Source organism: Trichosurus vulpecula, chromosome 4 (genome assembly GCF_011100635.1).
Source record: "Trichosurus vulpecula isolate mTriVul1 chromosome 4, mTriVul1.pri, whole genome shotgun sequence".
Taxonomy (NCBI): Eukaryota; Metazoa; Chordata; class Mammalia; order Diprotodontia; family Phalangeridae; genus Trichosurus; species Trichosurus vulpecula.
Genome location: NC_050576.1, coordinates 212,699,564 through 212,722,744, shown reverse-complemented (window position 1 = coordinate 212,722,744; position 23,181 = coordinate 212,699,564). Strand labels below are relative to the sequence as shown.

Here is a 23,181-nt window from a genome sequence, read left to right as displayed (position 1 = left end):
TATATCTAAGAACTTAAGAAAAAAGTCACAGAAACACCAAAGGGGACAGGAAGGTAGTAGTAATTTGTCATGACCAGAACGAACTCTGCCCGATGCTTGCTATTACTGTCTGAAAATAAAACAAAATCTCATCCCCTTGTAATAACAGAGTTGCCAGGCAGCTGGGAGCAACCACTGACATCCTGGTTTGCACCCTACACTATCAACAGATCCAGTATGGGTCAGTATTGGGATCCAACATTGGTATCTTCCAGGGATTGCATATGAAGGCCTCATTCCCCCAGAATCTGGTACTGCACAGAAGCACAACTTACTTCACTAGAGTAAAAAACCCATTTATTGAGCCACTGACACCAGGCCTCACGTGGCCAAGGCCAAATTTAGGACCAGGACCTCAGACACCAGGCCAAGTACATGCTCTTGTATATTGTGAATATGTTAATCCCCCAAAATCTTGATATGAGGCTAAGGTATTAGCTTCAAGTCCGAGTTTGATAATGTTTCTGACATTGATCAAATCTTCAATGTCCTATACACCTCAATCAATGTTCCTGGCTGGCTATGCCCCTCCCATCTCCTACCACTCCCACTGGTGTTTAGAAGAGAATAAGACATCACCACAGGACCCTGAAAATTGGAAGGCCCTGTCACCTGATATTCCCCCTGGTTCATGCCTAAGAAATGCCACTTTTACCTCTCCTTATCCCTGTGGTTCTGTGCTAAGGCTAAGATCCTCTTCCTTTACTACCACTCTCTACTCTCTCATCACTGTTAGTATTGACCAACCTTTCCTTAATCCCTCCTCTCTTCCTTTGCTTTCTTTTTATTTGGCCCACTGAATCATCACCCATCCAGTCACTTAACAAACTCTCCCTTCATCCTAGATCTGATGATACCGAATCTCTCAACCCTGCCCAACCATTCTAGGACTGAGTTGATATTTATTCTCTCTTCTTTCTCTCTCTCCTTCCCTTACCTCCTGTTCCTCCCTCCCCTTCCCCTATTCTCTTCTCTTTAAAGCAGGGATTCTTAACCTGGGCTGAATGAACTTTTTTGGGGGAAAGAGACATGATAACTATTTCAATATAATTGGTTTTCATTTTTAATCCCATGCATTTTATTTTATGCATTTAAAAGCATTATTCTAAGAAGAGGTCCACAGGCTTTGCCAGAATGCCAAACAGGTCCATAATATGAAAAAGACTGAGAACTCCTGCTTTGAAATCTCTCTTTTGGTAACTGTATTGATAAGCTTCTGTGGATTTAATCATCTCTATGAATAGATGACCTCAAGATGTACATATCCAGCCTATTTTCTCTCCTGACCTCTAATTCTACAAAACCGATTCTACCTTTCTAATTTGAATTGGAAGTCCTGTAGACATCACAAACTCAACATGTCCAAAAATCCCTCATATTTCCTACTACGCACTCATTTTACAAACCTTCCTATTTGCATAAAGGGCAACATCATCCTTCTAGTTATCCAGGTTTAAAATCTTATTGTCATCCTCAACTCCTGAAACTTACATTTTTAAGGAAAGGACTAGGTTAGCTCTGCTCATTCACTCATTCTTTTCAGGACTCTGCTGATTTTCTGGACTACTTTCTCCACCATAACCCAACAGCCTTCTCACCCTGAAGGATCCCTCAGCCTCTATGGCCCCTTCCTCTGATTGGTCAGTTTCTCCTGGCCTCTCCATTTTATGGAGGCCCAGAGCTCTCTGGTCTCTGCTTCTTTCTCTACCTTGCCTCTCCCTCTCCTCTTGCTTTTCAGCTTCTTTTTATGTGTAGTCTTTCCCCAATAGAATGTAAGGCCCTGGAGGTGGAACTGAGATGGTGGAATAGCTGGAAGAAGAACAGCAAGCTCTCCCCCAAACTCCTTAAAACAGATCTAGAAAATGCACCAAACCAAATCCTGATTGAGAATCCAAGAAAAAGTCACAGTGAGTCATTTTTCAAGCCCAGTTCAGCTTAGGAAGAAAAGCAGAAGTCTGTGAATACTGGGGACAGGAAATAGCCAGGAGTTTGCCATTTGGAGCGTTCCAGCACAGGGAGAGGCTGTGTACCAGGACAAGAGGAGATCCCAAACTGATATGAAGTCACCATAAAGTTTAAGGACAGGTGCCAACTTGCAGCTTTGTTGACTATTATACAGTTTTGGGTCACAGATCCAGGATGGACTAAGCAGAGGATTTGTGTCTAGGTATGGAGGTCTGGGGTAATGAGTGGTCACAGGCCCCAGGCAGCATAACAAGATGGGCAAGTTCAGAAACCAGCAGCAGCTAGCTGAGAGATGATTTTATCTAGTCTTCTTTTCCCTTCCCTCTTAAGTGTTTTCCTCTTCCTCTCTATTTTTCTTTGAAGATCATCAAGACATAATAAAATCACTCTCAAGACTTCTGTATAATTAGACTACTCCACAACTCTTGATGATAGAGTTCATTAGAGACCCCTGTATGATCTCCCCATATTAAAGTTTAAGCAGTTTCTCTTTACTTAGTCCCTTATGACTGTTTACCTTTTAGTGTTTCTCTTAACTCCTGTGTTTGGACTTCAAAATTTCTACAGAGATCTGATCTTTTCATTAGCAAGGCTTAGAAGTCCTTGATTCTATTAAAGGTTCCTTTTTTCCACTGTAGGAATATACTTAGTTTTGCTAGAAGGTTATTTTGGTTGAAGGCCTCTACCTTTTGCCTTCTGGAATATCATATGCTAAACTCTCTCCTCCTTAAACATCATGACTGCTAAATTTTGTATAATCCTGACTCAGTCCTCAGCACTTGAATTCTTTCTTTACAGTTACTTGTAGGTTCTTTTTGGTCTTTGTACAACCAGAACCTAGTACAAAGCATCTAGCACATAGTGTTTAACTAACTGCTTATGGACAAGTCCAGGTGTCTCCTATTTGTAAACCTGCACTTGACCTTGCTATCCTCTCAAGCTATCATCCTGCATCTCTTTTCCCTTTAATAGCCAAACTCTAAGAAAAAGCTGTTTATACCCATTCCCCATTCCCTCATCTCTCAACCCCTTGCAATATGACTTCTGATCTCAATGAATTGGATTTGAACTTCTACTAGCTGAGTGACCACAGGCTTATCTTTTTAAGCCTCAGTTTCTTATCTGCAAAATGCACCTAAAAGTACCTCATAGGGCCACTGAGTGGAGTGCATTTACAGCATGATATTATTATTATCATCATCATCACTTTCCATATGGACCACTGAGACCTCTCCGAGAATCCATATTTTTAAATCTTTCTAAGGTGTAAGTTTTACCATGTTACTCTCTTTAAAAATTTTTCAGTGGCTCATCACTGCCTCAAAGGTAAAATAAAGAGATTTTTCAACCTGGAATTTAAAGATTTCTACATAGCCATTCAGACATCTTTTCTAATACTGCTCTTCATGCATTCTATATTACAGCCAAACTGGCCCACAACTGCTCCCTAGTTAACAGAGAATTTCACCTCTCGTCTCTGTATTTACAAAGGCCTGCAATTACTTAGTGAACTAAAAACTCTAAGCTTTTTTCATATCAACAGTTTTCTAAACATATTTTTCGCATTCTGTATTGAATGTGAGACTTTATATCCTTATTAAATTTATCTTTGTTAGATTTAGCCCATCACTCTATAATCTGTCAGGATTGTTTTGGCTCCTGATTCTGCTGTCCAGTGTGTTAGCTCTTTCCCATCTTTAACTCGTTCACATATAGGATAAGCATAAGCATGATGTTAGTGCCTTCATTCCAGGCACTAATGAAAATATCAAATGGGGCCAGGGACAGACTCTTGGGGACATCAACAGAAATCATCATCCGGGTGATTTCATCCTTCCAAAAGGAACATTATGGAAGAAGTCAAATGACTTACTGATATTCATATGTACTTTGTTTACTATCATGTTTTGATAGTAACATTATCAAAACATGAAAATGAAGTTAGCTTGGCATGACTTATATATGATGGGAAGCCAAAATGACTCCAAGAGATTGATGCTTCCTTAAGTGTTCATAAAACAGTATGAAAATATTTCAATAACTTGTTACAAAATTTTTCTAAGGATCAGGCTAACTAGCCTATATTTTTCAGAATCTATCTTTTCAGCTTTTTTGGAAAACTCACTTATTTGCTTTTCTCTAGTCTTCTGGCATCTCTCCAGTTTCCTCAAAGACCATTGAAAATGGTTTAATGACTACAATGTCAAGTTCTTTTGGAACCCTGGAACGTAATTCATTGCAGTCAAGTGACAAACTCAGAACACTTAAGATGCTCTCGCAGTCTCCTCATTTTATCTTGGGTTCAACTTCCTTTTAAACATTTTTCTCCCATTTTTTAAAGTCTAAAGTTAATTCTCTTTGATGAAAGAAATGGAAGCAAAGAAGAGTTTGAATAAGTGTGCTCTTTTAGTTATGCTTTTAACATACTGGCTCATCTATCCTCATGCTGTGGGCTTATACATTCCGTGTTCTCACCACAAATGCAACTTAAGAAGTCCTTTTGGAGGTAAACATGAAAGAATAATTATAAGGGTCTCAATGAAGTTAAACTATTTACATTCTTATTTGGGAAGATGATACATGTAACATTCCTACATGGGAAGATGATACATGTAACATTCCTACATGGGAAGATGATACATGTTAACATTCCTATATGGGAAGATGAAAAATGTAACTCCTAAGAACTTTATCATCGTTAGAATGTAAAAAGGAGTTTACATAGACAGAGGGCAAGGCTACGAGTTGATTATGTTAGAATGATCTCCCCAAAAAATGAAGGGGTGAGAAAGATGGATGCACAGGGGGAAAGGAGAGTAGAATGGGGAAATTTTTCTCACATAAAAGAGGCATGCCAGGAAGAGCTTTTACAGTGGAGAGGAAAGTGGGGTTGAGGTGGCGGGCAATGCTTGAAACCTCTCTCTCATCAGAATTAGTTCAGAGGGATGAATAAATATACACACTCAGTTGTGTATAGAAAAATTACTTATCCAATAGGGAAATAGGAGAGGAAAGGGATACAAGAAAGTGAAGGGTATGATAAAAAGGAAGACAGATTAAGGGAGGCAGTGGTTAGAAGAAGAATAGAATTTTGAGGAGGGACAGGATAAAAAGAAAAAGAAAAAGAGAAACAGAAGAAAATGAGATTGAGGGAAATATATAGTAATTAACTATGAATCTGAATAGGATGAGTTAACACATAAAACAGAAACACATAGCAGAATGGATTAGAAACTACAATCTAACAATATATTGTTTATAAGAGACATATTTGAAACAGAAAGACACAGAGTTAAAATAAAGGGCTGCAGCAGAATATAATATACTTCAGCTGAACCAGGGAAAAAAAAGGCAGGGGTAGCAGACAAAGGAAAAGCAAAAATAGACCTAATTAAAAGGGAAACTATATTTTGCTAAAAGGTATATCAGAAGTAATAAAAATTTCTACAGCAAGTTTCTCTGATAAAGACTCCATTTCTCAAATATATACTGAATACAGGACTGAGTCAAATTTATGAAAATAAGAGCCATTCTCCAATTTATAAATGGTCAAAGGATACAAACAGGCATTTTTCAGAAGAAGAAATAAAAGCTATTTATAGTCTTATAAAAAATGTTCTAAATCATTATTGATTAGAGAAAGGCAAATTAAAACAACTCTGAAGTACCACCTCACATCTATCAGAAGCGAAAAATGCAGGAGGGGATGAGGGAAATAAGGTATGCTAATGAACTGCTGGTGGAGTGAAATGGTCCAACCATTCTGGAAAATCATTTAGAACTAGGCACAAAGGGCTATAAAACTGTGCATACTCTTTGATCCAGCAATACCACTACTAGGTGTGTATCCCAAAGAGATCAAAGGAAAAGGAAAAGGACCAATATGCATAAAAATATTTATAGCAGCTCTTTTTTCTGGTGGCAAAGAATTGGAAATTGAGAGGATGCTCATCAATTTGGGAATGGCTGAACAGGTTGTGGCATACGTTTGTGATGGAGTACTACTGTGCTATGGAAAATGATGAGCAGGGTGGTTTCAGAAACAATGCAAAGTGAAGAGGGAAAACCGGGAAACCATTGTGCACAATAACAACAAGGCTGATGATCAATTGTGAAAGACTCGGCTACTCTGATTAACTCAATGATCCAAGACAATTACAAGAGACTTCTGATGAAAAAAACACTATGTACTTCCAAAGAGAGAGAACTAATTGAACTCGGAGTGCAAACTGAAGGATAATTTTCCCTCTTTCCTTATTTTTCTTGCCTTTTTTTTTTAATTATGGATAACACAGAAATGTTTTTACATGATTCCACATGTGTGTCTTATTTTGCTTGCCTTTTCAGTGAGTGAGGAAGGGCTAGAAAGGAGAAAGAGAATTGGGAACTCAAAATTTAAAAAGAAAAGAATACTAAGAATGAATGAATGAATGAATGAATGAATGAATAATTGTGTTGTTTTTTAAAAAAGAAGCCCTTTTATTTGTTTATCTTTTCCTTAACTACATGCTTCTGTTTGCATCTTGTGAATATACACTTCTAAAATATTTAGCTCATATAAATTGGGAAGCTCCTTGTGAAGCTTCTCCTCTTCCACTAAAATGATTCTCAATTGTATTTTTAGAATTATTTTGAGGGCTTCTTTGTCATCTTCCCTTTCACAGGCCTAAAATACATGTCTCTCTTCTGAAAGTTTAAAAGTCTTCCTTCCTAAGTTTCATACATACAGTGTCCCAAAGTCTTAAATAGCTTAAAACTGCACTAAGACTTTAGAACACCTTGTATGTCTGATCATGCATAACCTCTCCCTCCTTTGTTATTATGAACCTTAAGATGACACAGTCACTTTCTCCCAAAGATCCCATCATTTTGACTTTACTAACCAGGTCCTCCTTGTTAGTTGGAATTAAGGTTTGGAGTAGTGCTTCATTTAAATTCTGAGAGGAGAAAATCTCAGTAAAGTAAGGCAAGAATTGCCTGGTGCTGCATTTAGCGGAGAAACTCTTTTCATATATATATATATATATATATATATATATATATATATATATATATATATATATATATATATATATATAAGTAGCTGATGACCTCAATTACAGCATCATGGATTTAAATCTACAATGTACCTTCAGTTATCTGATCCAACTCCTTCATTTTACAGGAGAGAAAACTGAGGCTCAGAAACAGGGGAGTCTTCTGACTCCAAATTCAGCAGAATATGCTTATTCAGTTTGCCTCTGGGCACATTTTGTTCTCTGTAACAGAAATTCAGCTCAAACATATGACCACAGGGTCTGCAGTACACAAGTTATGTCAATGTAATTTCTATTTCTCTTTCACTTCTTCCTTACTTTCCACTGTTTTTCTCCCTCTGTATCTCTATGTACATATGCAAAGCTAGTTTGTTAAAGAGCATGTCCTTTCCCCCAGAAAATCAAAATCCAAACCCATTTTGAATATTTCTAAGAACAAGGAAAAGGCTTGCTACTTCAAAAATAATTTTAATAAATATTTATCATGTATCTATTACATAAGCAGTGGATACAGCAGAGAAGAGCTGGGTTCAAGTTGTGCTTCTGATATATTTACTAATTAATCCTAATTCTATGACTCTATGCAAGTCACTTTTAAATGCCCCAGGCAACTCTGTTAGTTGGAGAGCACCTGCCAATCTGCATCAGTGGAGAGCAATTCCTCACGGAGTTACTTTCTTAGATGGAATCACAGTTTCCAGTTTTAAAACAACTGTACAGAACACTACACTAGTAGATGCAAAAGGAAATAAAAGGCACTGGGGGAGAAAAATACTTATAAATAAAATTATGTTTTCCTGGAATCCATCATCCAACAGCCAGTTTATTATCATGCTGGGGTAGCTTTGATGAAAAGTTCTTATTTCTCTGTCTGCTTCTCTATAACTTTATATACATGGGTCCAAGTTCTGCCTTCTAGATCCAAATGGCAAAACATCCAAATGACACAATGCTAACTGCATATACTGGATGCGTTGCAGCAAAGCATGTATCCTTTTATACTTCCCTAACCAACTCACTCTCCCACTCACCACAGAGGCTCATCCCAAATCTTCTCATCTCTCCTTCCCTCTCCCCTCACTGTCTCTGCTAAGAATTTTGCCTCATATTGCAATGAAAATTTGTGGTCATTTGCTAAGAGCTACCATCTTCTCCTCTCCAACCTCACCTCATATCAACCAGATGCCTTCCACCATTATCTCCTCCTTCGTTCTGGTCTGACATAAAAGGTGGCCCTTCTCCTTTACAAAGGCAAACTCCTCTTCATGCACAAGTGATCCCATTCCACCTCAGCTTCTCCAACAGGTTGCTTCTTCTATCAACCTCACTCTCACATATCTTCAATCTCTCCAAGTCCACTGGCTGTTTCCCTATCGGCTAAAAACACACCTATGTCCACTCCATCTTCAAAAAGCCCTAACTTGGTCCAACCATCCCCACTATCATCCAATATCTCTCTTCCTTTCTGTGGCCAAATTCCCTAAGAAGGGCATCTACAGTAAGTGTCTCCACTTCTTTCTTACTCCCTTCTTAATTCCCTATAGTTTGGCTTCCACTCTATCATTCAACAGCTCTTTCCAAAGTTACTTAATTGCCAGATTTACTGACCTTGTCTCTCCATTACAATGTAATTTCATTGTTTGTGTATTTGTAATTGTACTTGTACTTTTACTGTATTTGTACTTGTATTCTCAGCACCTAACATGGCAAGTGGCAAATTGCAAGCACTTAATAAATACTTATTGACTGATTTCAGACAACTCTGAATGTTAGGAAGGTCTTTCTTATACCAAGTCAAATTTGCTTCTGCACATTTCTGTTCATCACTCCTAATGCTGTCTTTATAGTCTAAGACAATGTTTGCAGTCCACTAAAATTTACAAATCTCTTACTAACAAATTGTAATTCAGCCACACATATCCCATCTTGCACTTGTGAGGTTAATTTTTTGAATCTGAGTATATAGCAACATTTATCCCTAATTAAGTTTCAACATATTAAACTTGGTCCAATGTTCTAGGCCATCAAGATATTTTGAATTCTGACTTTGTCATCAATTGTGTTAGCTATCTCAACTCAACTTTGTGTCACTTGCAAATTTGATAGGTGCTTCTACCCAGATCACTGAGAAAAGGGCTCAGCAATCACCCCTGCCAGGTCTTTCAGTACCTTGGGATGTAGACTATGTAGGCCTACTGACCTGATATCAATGAAGTCAACTCTTACTAGTTCCCTATTTATCTCACATTTGAACTTTCCATTAGCCATTTTTGTTCTATCCTTTCTAGTTCAAAATGGTTCTCCTTGATAAAGAATGCAGAAGCAAAATGAGAGACTGTAGATAAGTGAAGTCCTCCTTAAGTGCTCTATCATACCTTCATACCAGGCTTGTGACCTGATTCTTGAACTCTCCATCTAATTTCTACTTCTATCTACTCCAATGACATTAAAGCTTTCATTACTGCCTCGTTAATCTTTAATCCAATATTTTCTACCATGCTCTTCTTTTCCAGTTAATGGATTCCCTTGCACAAACTGGGCTTACTATACAATGCTCTTACCCTCTCTCCTTTCACCTCCTCTTGTTTCTTTTGAATAAAGTATAGCCTTCTAGAACTTTATTCAAGTCACGGATTTCCCAGTGACACCTGAGGACTTCAATGTACCTTCTTGAGTTATGGTCTCTTTTGTCTCGTCATTTCCTTGTCATTCATACTTTGTGTATCTATATTCAGATATCTGAGGCCATGTCAGGAGCCAGTATTGGCTCCTCTTTTGTACAGTCTAGACTCTGTCTACACAAGCCAAATTCATCCTATGAAAATATGGGCATCTCTGTTGCGATTCTTCTTCCCACATTATAGGCATTTTCTATGATATCTCTCTTGACAGATATATTTGACAACGAATTTGTGAAAATAAACATAATAATTATACAATGGCATAATTCCAAGGAGAAGAGCTTAAAGTAGTAGAACGTCTTACATTTTTTCCTGGACAATTAGGGCCTCTTTGTAAAAATTTAAGATTTTTTTTAAAAGGTCTGTAATATCTTAGGAATTTTGTACTAGTATCCTGGTTTGAAGCCTTAAAAAGAACTACCTAAGCACATGCAGACACAAAATGTATTAGTACATAAAGAACTAAAAAGGTTAAGTCATTTAACACAGAGCTATTAGTATGCCAAAGACTACTTTGATGATGAAAGAATATGTAAATGATTATAAAATTAAAAAATAAAATAATAATTGTAGTAAACTTTTAAAAGCATGAATGGTCATAATAAATTTCAAGCACTAATTATAAAAACATTATTGAACTCTAAATGTTAGGTGACAACATAGCAGTCCAGGATGGCACTATAAACATGGAACATGAATAAACAAGTTCTGTAGGTGTTTTTCAAGATGATGTTCAAGATTTTTACTAACCAACACCCCGCTCCCCTCCCCATTACAGAGGCACTGATACATTGCCCTCTGTACCTGGTACATCCTGGGGTAGCTCAGGAGCCACCTTCTTCTCTGCCATGTTGTTGCTATCATGAGTTTCTGAGGGGCACCCCACTGTGCTCTTCCCTTCAGGGGGACTAGTTTCTCCTGAAGAAGTATTTGTTGTGTTGTCGCCAGTATTTGTTGACAGAGAGTTACCTTTATCCCCAACATCTTTTGGCTCTACAGTAAAATGTACAACAAAACTTTAAAGATATTCTTTAAAATTCCTTTGGCAGGACTGGCCATACCTAAAGAAAATCAACTGCTGAAAAATGGAATATCAGTGATCCACACAATTCACCATTGACCATTCTCTGGCAATTCTGTTGTATGTTATTTTAACAATAGATTATTCACACAAAGTCAACACATTCAAGAAGTTAACACAAGAAATATAACAAAGATGAGCAAACCATTAATTCTTTTAGCATCATGTATGTATGTATTCTGTTAGAAAAATACTTTATTTTCTGCATAATATCTCATGAAAAGGAAATGCTGGTCTGAAAAACTGAAAGAATTTTGAGTAGATGCATTATTATACTTACTGACTACTAATTATCATATATGAAATACTTAAAATGTCTAAATTCCACCAATATAAATTTAAGTGGTTTTGTGCTATTTAAAAAAAACCCCAGTATATTCTTCATAATTCTCCAGGTTAAAAAAAAAACAAACCTATGCTTCATATATAACACTTCCGATAGAAAGCTTTTTAAAACCAAGTAGTTTATTTACCCTCTGGTTTTCCTTTCTCAGAATCACCACCAGATGTTTTTTCTTCTTTGTTTTTTTCCTGGGGTTGATCTGAAAGCTCTTCTTTGCTTTTCTCAGAATCTTTTTGGCTATTATTTTCAGATTCATTTTTGTCCTTGTCTGCTTCTTCTGGAACTGGACTCTTAGCATCTTCAATGTCACCTCCCTTTTTGGATTTGGTAGCTTCCAAAATTTCATCTATGTAGTAAAGAGTTCAAAATTTTAAACTAGATACACGAAGCATCCATACAAAATACTGAAGGCTTTGTTATTGTTTTTAAGAAAATGTTAAGAAACCAACATTAGAAAAGCAATTGCTAAAAGCTGAAAATAATTGATACAAATCTACTTATGAATAGTTAGTTTGTGGAAATTCTCATTTAAGCTACAGAAGGGGTAAAATAAATAGAAAGTCTATTGGTTTTCAGGAAACAAAAATTATTAAATGTTCATATACAGAGAGTCCCAGAAAATCTTAGTGCAGTTTTAAGTTTTTAAAACTTTAAAAGCCAAAAACTGTACTAAGATTTTTGGGACCCCTTGTATGAATATTTTTAGATACATATCCAAATAGTGTCAGTTTTTAAATGTACAACTTAATAGTCCTTTTCTACCAAGATAAAAGCATTAACTATAAATCCTATTTTCACTGTGAATAAAATATTCCTAATTCCTGAAATTGTGGTAAAATTGTTTGTTTTAAGGCAGATGCTCAACTGTCTTCTGACAAGGAATAAAACCTTGGAACAAGAGAATTTTGGTTCCAGTTCTTCTGTGATCTTATATAATCTATAACCCCAAGAGACTTGATTTTTTTATCTGTAAAATCAGAGGGTTGGACTAGATAATCTCTAAGGCTCCTGAAGAAGTTCTAACTAACATTCTTTAGGTCAATTACTTTTCTGTCACATTTCAAATATCACTGGTACTATGACACTGACAGAGAATTCAGGAGGTGGCTAGAAAGGATCAGAGAATTAAGGTTTGGAAGAGCCTTTAAAGTCATCAAGGTGAGCCCCTTCGTTTTTTTGATAAAGAAACTGAGGACCAGAGAGGTTAAGTGACTAGCTGAAGGCCACATGGCTAGTATGTACTGAAGTATAATTTGAACCCAGGTCTTCTTCACTCCAAGTCCAGCACTATACACACAAAGCCAAGGAGAAAAGGAATTAGTAAGAAAATAGCTAATTACGATTAAAAACTCAAGATGAAACAGAGTCAAACATTATCTAATGCTATTAGATTTAAAAAGCTTCCTGAGATCAGGCACTTTTATTAATTGTATTCCCAGCATTATTAATATAATCACAGGGCCTAGCACAGAGAAGGTGCTTAACAATAAATGTTTATTGGATTAGATTAGACTTGATGCAGATATAGGTCTTTATACATGGAAATTCAAATCTCAGTTTTAAAGCACAATCATAGGTTGTAATGATTCATTATAAATTGTTAACATCCTTTCTGCTTCAGCTATCAAAGAAAGCAAAATAAATTATATTCATCTATGTTTCTAAGACTATCCTGGATGCCTTGTAAGCAATGAATATTAATTTTAATAAAACAGACTGAAATTTCTATAGAAAATCTACTGAGGCAGCCAATCTATTTGCTAATTGATCTAGTCACAGTATGTTTTCACTTCAACTTTTCCTACAATCTACAGAAATAAAAAAATTCAAGCTATGATAACTAAACTTCATTGTATATATCTATTACCATTTCTGAATCACTGTAATTTAGCAAAATGTCTACTTGATTCTTTTTTTTAAAGGGGTCGGAAGGGATAGGTGGAGAGGAAAGGGGTTAAGTGACTTGCCCATGTTCACGCAGCTATTAAGGGTCTGAGGCTGCATTTGAACTCAGGCCCTCCTGACTCCAGGCCTGGTGCTCTATAAACTGTACCACCTAGGTGCCCCCCATTCTTTTTTTTATAAGCCTCTGTCTCCCGCAACCTATAATTATTCTTTTTTCTGATCCTCTCTTTCCAAAATATCACCATTCCTCCCCCTACTTCTAACTCTAAACAAAAGGGTTTACAATCTATAAGAAATCACAACAGTTTCAAGCATTACTTATATATTGCTAACAGATATGAAATTTTAAAAGTAATGAGTTTCTGCAGACAAGTTCAATGGAAACCTGACTTAATGAAAATGCTCAGCATTTAAGCAAATTAATTTTAACTATAAACATCTCGATCAGGACAAGATCTCAAGACATCCTGCCAGTCTTTACTTTCCTCTATAAGTTTTCACAAGTATAAAAACTGGTAAAAGCACAATTTTTACAAAGAACAAGATTGACTGTTTTCTTATTTTAGCTTTTATCCTCTTTGATCAATCAATTTCATCTAAAGCTGTTTTATATCAATGATTCTGAAACTCAGAATACAGGGAAAGTTTCAAAGGGTCTTTAAAATGAACACCTAAACACTGACTTTCTTGGCAAAGTCTGTCTTAGAATGTTGATACTCTTCCCTTTCTCTTGCTTCCTCCTATCCTCTAAACTCCTGTGTATATCAGGTTAGGTTACTGAGATATTGAAGAGGGGGCAGAGTCAAAGGCCAAATGAAGATTTGAGGAAGTTTCATGAACAGACAGGTCATGGTTTTAAACTCAAGAAACTCCAAAGAACACTAGGACTCAAACTTAGGAGACTTCGATTCTAGTCTCAGGTCATGTCTGTCACCATGACCAAGCCAGACATATGTAACCTTTCTGAGCTCTCAAGGCCATTAGAAAACATGTTTGCCATACTTTATTATTCTACCCTCCATCTCCCCGCTGCTTTTCATTTTTTGTCTTCTCCCTTTATTTTCTTTAACCTTATCAGTGTGAACTAGTCACAGTATGTCTCATTTTGGCTTTTCCTACAATCTACAGAAATAAAAGAAGTTCAATGCTACAATGACCAAATTTTATGATATTATCTATTAATGTTTCCCAATCACAGTAATCTAGGAAAATGCTTATTTGGTTCATTCTTTTTCTCATAAACCTTTATGTCTCCCCTAAACTGTAATTATTCTTTTTTTTCACCTTTCCTTCTTATGACAATCAGTTTTTTTTCCCTACTTCTGCATCTACTTTACCATATTCAAACAAAAACTATAAAATCTATAGACTTTGAAATATGCTAGATACAAGACATAGTGCAAAGGGGTCAAAAAGAATTCTTGGGAGAGTTGTGGAATTAAAACACAAATCTCAAGTATATGTAAACTGAGGCAATTAATGAGCACAGAAATAAATTCCAAATTCAAAGAAAACAAACCATTATAAAACCCAAATGCTAAAAGTAGGGTTAAAACTTCTTTATTTGGATGCATATTTGTGTATCCTGACTACAGATTTCCTAATGACCACAATATTTTCTGGATTAAGAGCCATCCAATTAAAAACAGGAGGTGATCTAAAATCCCTGGCTTCTTCCAAAGCTCAGCTATAGCTCACCTCCCCCAGGAGGAATTTGTTGAGCTCCCCAGCAGAAATGCCTCCCTCTACTTCTCTCCTAAAATTTTTTTTTACTTTGCATTTACTTTGTATATGTATGTGTTTACTTGAATATGTGCATGCCATTTTTGCCAACAGACTACTAGTTCCTTGAGAGCAGGGTTCCCTAGTGTCTAACACAGTGCAAGCACATATCAAACACTTAATAAAGGCTTACCGGTTGGTTTTTTTTTAAAAAAAAACACGAGGTGAAGTATTTTCTGAAATTATTTTGTAGCATCTGAATCACTAAAAATTTCAAGAAACTTAGTAGTTTTTAAGGGAGCATATGAATCTGAGAAAGACTTCAATTCTCTATGACTTTCTAAGAGAAAGGAATATAATTATTTGCTAAACAAACTAGAACCTAAATGAAGAAGGTGTTAATAGCCAGTAGCAAAGGTATTACTGGCTAGGTGCATCTTAGAAGTCTCATTTTTTATTGAGGGTAACCAAAAGAAAGGGTGGGAGTAAGGAAATAATAAATGTTTGTTTTACTGTAAGGTAGACTTGCATGGTAGTTAAATACTAAAGAATACAAATTGTTATAAAAATCTGCTGCTTTATTTAAGGCTTTTAAGAAAGGATGCAAAATATAGTAACCAAAGAGCCTGCCTTGGAGACAAAAAAAGCTGGCTTCACACTCTGCTGACTAACACTAGAAACACTGGTAGTAGAATAATGAGCCAATCACTTAACAAGAAAGAACCCCAGGCGACTCTCTTCACACCATAAAGTGCAAACAAGCTGCTGATTTTTATTAGTGAAAGAAGTCAGATCTTTACATGGTTACAGGTCCAGATGGAAAAAAAAAATTAATTACCTGAACAACAATTTCATGTCCCTATTTTCCAATGCTTCAAATTTTGTTCATTCAATGGTTCTTAAAAAGTACTCATGTTTCTTCTGAGTCAAAGGGCTAGTTGCCCATATCAGGCTGGCTTACTTACTGGAACTGCCATCTAATGATAAAAGAGGGTAGTAACTTCAAGCTATCCAGGAGGAGAAAAAGGTAATAGTTTGTATTTTGGCTCCAACCTGGGTTCGAGGAACACAATTGGGTGGAATCTAGAGCCAATTTTTACAAGTTGTTTCTGAATATATTTAAATGGCTATTTTGGTTAATCTATTCTACTCTCAAAATTGATTATTGCAATTGAGAAGATGGGATTTTACTTTTTCTGATTTTTAACTACTTAATTCCATTAATCTTGTTCTGTTTACTCTGGGAAACCAACCCTATGAATTCCGAACTCTCAGTTAAAATCAAGACTATAGAGAAATATTCTTTGACAGTAAGCAAAGGCAATATTTTAAGTTGCCAAAGCAAAATTTTCAAATATTCTGGTTTGGATTTAAAAATTGGTTATGCCAATTACAAGCATTTTGTAAATCTTCAACTGATTTAGGGAGATCATCATTAGAACCAGGTATTAAAACACATGGTATCTAATTGGTGATAAAAAATTCTATCAATAGAGCACCAGCCCTGGAGTCAGGAGGATATGAATTCAAATCTGGCCTCAGACACTTACGAGTTGTGTGACCCTGGGCAAGTCACTTAACCCTGATTGCCTCAAAAAAAATTTCAATCAGTAGAATACCCAAATAAAAACAGACTCAATATTTGTGAAAAAGCATGCTTGTATGCAATTCAACAAATATAATATTTTTTGGTCTTTTGTCCAAATTATCACAATTATCCAAATTTAGTTGTATGTTCTCCAATGCTAAATCCCATTTCTACTTGCTCCTGTGAAATTAATGAAACAAAAAAAGTATTAGTCAAAATATGGAGGCCCAGAAAATGAGAGGTAAACATTTGTTTCCTGATACCTAAACTCTGAAGACAGTGATAAAATTTTCATCCTAAAAGCAAAAGTAAATTCAGAGACAAAACTATTTGACTAAAGACAAAGAAGTTCTAATTCTCAGAATGATATTATGAATAATATGAAGATATTATGGAGAGAAATTATATTTTTACTATAAATTTTCTCTTGACTTTAAAACTAAACCAATATGGGAGATTATATAATACAGTGTAAAAGAGCAATGACTCTGGAGTTACAGGACCTGGGTTCAAATACCACTTCAGACATTCATTAACTGTGGGGCTTTGAGCAAGTCACTTAACCTCCACGGACCCCAGAGCTTCATCTACTGTATCAAATGAAAGAACTGGACAAGTTGGCCTCTGAGGTTCCTTCCAACTTCTAGGTTGTCTATGACCTATGATAAAAGCATTTACAAACGGAACATTTTAAATGTTTCAAAACAAAGCCAGTTTATATTTGACGATTTTCTAATGAAAACAGTGTACTACTAGGTCTATTTTTCGTTAAGCAGAGAAATATTACCTGGTTATTTTGACAAATGCTTATACTGAGGGACAACATGGAGTGGAGACAGTGCAAGAATTAAGAGAGTTTAGAGTCCTAATCTTTACCAGCTACCTGAGACAATGACTGATGGGGATGGTCAAGGCAAAGTCACACTCTCCTGAAACCCAGGCTCTCCATCTGTCCAAAAGGAATAACTCCTTGCACTACATACTTCGATGGGTTGGGAGGAATGTATGTTTATACATGTAAATTATTAGTACTATTAAAATTATTAAACAGATGTAAACAAATATTTTTGTTCTTTTCATCAAAGTATGAAACATTATGCACATGACAACCACAATGAACACTCTTTTAAAGTAGCACAAGCTACACAAAATTCCTTCCAGGTAAAAAGTACTTTTCATACATTACACACATCACAACAGTCTTGTAAGGCAGACAGTAAGAATTTGAAAATAGGTTTCACTTTTCCCTAGATCTGGCTTATAGAAAACCCACATAAGCTTCACATTATCACTGATAGGCTGACAATAAAAGTGACAAAGTCAAAGGTAGCAAAAGTAATAATAGATCTTTATTGAATAAAAAAACATAAAAAATTTAGAGTAAATTTTTAATATGATAATTCTGTGAAATGGTTTTTTAGAGCATGCCCTCCTTTTTCTTCCCATTGAAAGAGGTTTCATTTTATAGATGCAGTATAAATTTTGAGAGAGCCTATATTTGGAACCATATAGTAATAAACTATATTTTATAGATTGAGGCTCTTAGAGGTTGAGTTGTCACAGATCACACAGATATTGAGCAGCAAAGCAGGAACTTTCATGTAGATCTTCTGACTCCAAGTTCAGTACTCCAAAGGAAATATTGAGAGCAGCTACTTGATTCTGGTGATGGTATTAAATGTAATCATTCATTTAAAAAATATAACCACTCAGCAGAAAGAAAATGGTAGGAAAATTTCAGAGATAAACTTCGGTTACCTTAGAAATGCATTTATTGAAATTCCACACGTGCTCTTCCCCTCCCCCCAAAAGTAGGCATAAAATAACTGAGGTTGGATTATAGCTCACAGTCTAGTGAATATGAGTAACTAAATATCCTAAGAAACAAAAGATCAAACTTTGGATTTTTATCCAAACTGTCCCCATCATAAGAGTTTAGCTGTAAATATATTATTTAGTTTTACAGCAATTTCTACTTCTCCCCATTACAATAATGTTAGATGCTGAGTATACACATGCTGAGCAGGTTTAAAAACACCCAATCTCAAATGTTCATATAACCTTTACATACACTTTAAAATAATAATTACAATTAGAAGCCATTTACAGAACATCACTAACTACTGAGGCATAATACAAGATGAAATTTCATATAATGTCTTTAATCTATATTGTTAACAATGGAGAAATACAAAGTTATATGGCGAAACAAAGGAAAATACTTGATATTTCTTATACATTTTCAAGTTTTATAATGAAATTACATTACCAGTAGGTTTCAAGTATAACAGACAAATTCTCTTACCATTTGCAGCAGCCAGAAACGATTTGTTACTTCCACGTGCTTTATTAGTCAGGTCTTCAGTTATATCCATATGTCGATGAATTTCTTCACGCATTTCTTCTAGAGTTTTACAAAGTTCAGCTTCCCAGTAATCTTTATCTAGGCAATCAATTAATTCTGCCAACTGGACCTTTGTGCTATAGTACCAAAGCTTCTTATCCTTTTCATTTTCTGAATCTTCCTCTCTGTAAGAAAAAATGTAAAATACTCTCAACATATACATTAACAACATATTTATGTGGTAGTTACTCATCTAGCAAACCTCATCTATCTTTGGAAAAAGCAGAAAGGAGAAAAAAAAAGCAAAAACAACACAAAAGGTTGGGAAGGCCAAGGTGAGGGAAGGCCAATAAGGGGCATAAATAGATGGTTTAGAGTCCATGGATTTTATTTAAAGCTGAACTAGTCCCTCACTCAGAACCTATTTAAGCTTACTTTATACACAAATATAACAAGCTTGACAAATGCTTTTCAAATCTACAGAAAATCAGAAGTCAAAAGTAAGTAAAAGAGGAGAAGACAGAAGAAAGCAGACTGACAAAAGAACGTCAGTCTCTGACAGTCGGACAAAATCCTAAATACAGGACAATTAAAACTCTTAGCAATCTGCTATGTACAAATAACCCTATACAGCTCAATAGCCTTGAATGTTTCTGATAACCCAAGCCATCAAAAATAGTTAAGTGATGATTTCCATCAAAATGGTTAAAAATTTTAAAACTTTGGTAGCTTAGAAATGGGTGGAGAAAGAGATAAGCTCCAGTTATTAGAAAAAAGAAATATAAGTGAAACTCTTCATTTACCAATGTTTCTGTATAAATATATACATATACACAGTAACGTAAATGGAGGGGTGGCTCTCACCTTGGGATAGTAGTATCCATCCCTATAAGCACATACAGACTTTCTTTAACAAAGTAAATTATAGTCTTGTGCCAGATTCACAGAAGCATTTGCAAAATATTTTCTTCTTTTCTGTGGTAGGAAGGTAGTGAATAAAAGATTATTTAGAAGGTCCTCTAGGTTTATATCACTCAACATTTTTTGGAAAGGAAAAACTAATTAAGTCAAACTTTCAGTAAAACAGTGTTAAAACTCCAAAAATGTCAAGATTCACTAGCTTAATATACTAAACCAGCCACATTTGTTTTTGGCTAGATCAACACCTTCCAAAATTGTCTCCTGCTTTCCATATTAATTCAATTTTTTTCTGTTAAAAAATTTTTTTACTCCAATTAGAAAGACCAAATTTGGCCCCAAAGAAGAGGTGAGAAAATGTGCTTTCCCCACTTCACTGCAGAAGTGGGGACTAAGGATGTAGAACCCTGCATCTGCTGTTAAACCAGGGTAATATATAGTGGTCAGTTTTGCCAAGCTATTTTCCCTCTTTTTAGAATCTCTGTTATAAGAGAAGGTTTGGTGGGTAGGGGACAGGAGAGAGAGAGAGATATCTGGAAATGAACATGATAAAAAATAAGAGCCATCAATGACTAAAAAAACTTATTACATTAACCTTTTGCTATTGCTTTTTCCTCCTTCATCATTCTACATTCCATTTCCTGACAGCTATTCCCAACAACTTCTTTATGACTAGCTGGGACTGACAATGGGGTTAATATGGTGACTAGTCATACTTGCATTACCATTAATATTAAATTACACAAAATTATTTTATTTCTATCCTAACTATTAGCTCATGACCAGCCCTTTTAATCATTTAGGTATACTGCAAGATTTTAAAAAGCAGTATCTGTACTTACTAAGTTGTCTTTATCAATTATAATATTATTTATTATGTTTTGCAAAAGGTTCCAGAAACCAGTTTTCAAAATAGGGATGCCATGGATCAAGAAATAAATTCTACACTTAAAGCCCTGCTCACAAAACCAAAAATATTCAAGAAATAATTACAGAGTCAGTGTGGTGTAGCGGAAAAAGCACTGCATTTGAAGAGAGGGGGCCAGGGTGTGAATGCCAGCTATGCCACTTACCACCTACTGAGTGTGACCCTGAGCAAGTCACTTAACCTTTCTAAACCTCAGTTGAGGCTGGAGACAGCTGGAACTAAATCATCTCTAAGGTCCCTTCCAGCTCTAAATCAATGATACTATGAGTCTAGAGAAGAGCAGGGTTAAGTGGCCAATAACACTGAATAAATAATCATTTGTTGAAAACTTAATACATTTACAGCATTATGTTAAAAAAAAAAAAAACAACCAGCAACAATATAGAACTAGGGAAATAGTATCCAGAGACAAGATATAGCTTAATTTTTTTTAATATTCAAAAATAAAATCTTGCTAAATACTATATGGATAATGCTGCTGAATTAAGGATCAGAAGGTCTAAGCTCTAGGCCCTGCAAGGCCATTTACCAGCTATATGACTTTGGGTAAGTAACTTACTCTGAGACCTAGATTCTTTATTTATAAAACTGAGATAATATCACTCACCTGCCCTACAACCTCATAAGTTTGTGACAATCAAATGAGAAACATGGAAAAAAAAAACTTTGAAAAGTTAAAACTGCCATAAAAATATAAAAGTATTAAGCAACTACCATAGTACTCTAAACACCAAATGCATTTGATAATGCTTACTCATTTGAATTTAACTGAATGACATACACTTATTTCTCAAAGTTCAATATTTTTCCATTACTAAAAAAAGTGGGGAAAATTACATAAATTTCAAAGAGGCAAGCTTCAAAAACTCTAAAAATGGAGAAAAAATTCTGACAGAGAATGACAATGGTCATGGTTTTATTTTATGAAAGATAATTTTCAAAAAATGTTTAATTTTCCTCAGACTAGACATTCAGTATAATCCTATCATTAAAATTTTAAAGGTCCAAATATAGATGTAATGTCTTAAAAATATCTTTGGAGGTAGAAAAGAGAAAAATATTTAACAGTAAGTACCAAGGATGCTTTTAATTTTAAGAATTCTTTAAGTTGTGAATTCATCCTGCAGCATGAATTGATTCATCAGTTTTTTATGTCCATAGTTTATAAAAACCAACTGAATACAGTATGACTATAAATAATGGAATGGTCTAAAGATCAGGATCACAGAAGAAAAAAGCATTCAACAACAACATTAAATAGATGCTTACTTGATGCTTTCTAGAGGAAGAGAAGTAGGAATAGTCTCTGCCCTTAAGATTACTAACTGTATACGACGGTCAAAGGAAAGAGAGGTGTATGAGATAACATTAAAGTTGCAAGCACAAACGCCCTGAAAAATGATACTAGTAACAGAAAAAGGGAAGTGGGGGAGGAAAGCAGGTTTGGGAGAAAAAATTCCATACTAGAAATGATGACCTTATGAAGAAAGTAGGACATCCAGGTGGAGATATCTAGTAGGCAACTGAAAATATAAGTTCAGTCCTTCAGGAGAAAAGAGCTGTGGATAACAGACTTGGGAAGAGCTTATATAGCATCAAGGACAGCAAGGACAGATAAGTTGCAAAAACATAAGATACCACATTGTCCAGCCCTCTCATTTTAGTGATAAGCAAAATATGGACCACAGTTGCAAAGTTTAATTAGTCACAGAACCCAGATTAGGATACAGTAGTCCTAACTGCCATTCTGGTGCTCTTTAATTAACACCAGCAAAAAAAGGATGAGCTTCCTTACAGGAAGACCTTCCTACAAGTCAGTCTTGGGAAATACCAGTGTTAAAGGGGAAAGAAGAGAAATCAGTAAAGGAGACAGAAAGAACAAATAGCTAGGGAAGATAACAAGGAAGATGCAATGTCATAGAAGGTACTGAAAGACTATTAAGTAGTAGGTGGTCCATAGTGTTAGATACTGTGGAGAAGTTAAGGAGGATAACAATTATAAATAAATTTTTAAAATTAAGAGGTTAATTAATGGTAAAGTAGTTAGACTGGAAGTCAGAATTTAAAGGGTTGAGCAAATGACTATTGAGGAAGGGCTCGAATGTTGACTATACCTTCCATAAATTTTATTGTGAAGAAGAGAAGGACATGAATTGTTAGGGTGACGAACATTTTTTTTTAAGATTTTTTTAAAAAGAAGACCTGAGTATATTTATAGGCAAAAAGCAAGACAGCACAGCAAACTAGAAAGGAGAATGGACTTGGAATCATAAGACATGGCTGATGCTTATTAGTTTTGTGACCCTGAGTAAACCACTTCACCTTTACCAGTCTTGGTTTCCTAATCTGTAAAGAAGGGATAATCCATTTTAGGTCTAATAGCTCTATTTTATTTTCCATGTTACAGATGATTACCAGCAATGGAAGATGAAACAAAGATGAGATTTAACTGATAGGAGTTCCCAAGAAAGGGACAGGCACAAGTAATAAAAGACAAGAAAGACAGAAACAGAAATATTAATAAATATTAATAAAGGTGACCTGTTTATCTCAAAGTTAATTTGCCTCTTTAAAAATAAAAACCTATCTCATATGCCTTTAACCAACTATTTCTAACCAAAAGGTTAAGTT

General features: G+C 35.4%; 1 protein-coding gene across 1 annotated transcript in view; it reads right to left on the bottom strand.

The window, feature by feature from the left end:
- Positions 1-23,181, bottom strand: part of BPTF (bromodomain PHD finger transcription factor) — a 192,208-nt gene that overhangs the window by 94,719 nt on the left and 74,308 nt on the right. Inside the window, exons 3-5 of the mRNA XM_036758225.1 lie at positions 18,666-18,889; positions 11,276-11,491; positions 10,526-10,714 (exon numbers count right to left, since the gene is read on the bottom strand). Of these exons, the coding sequence (XP_036614120.1) occupies positions 10,526-10,714; positions 11,276-11,491; positions 18,666-18,889 (629 nt within the window). The remainder of the gene's footprint in view (positions 1-10,525; positions 10,715-11,275; positions 11,492-18,665; positions 18,890-23,181) is intronic.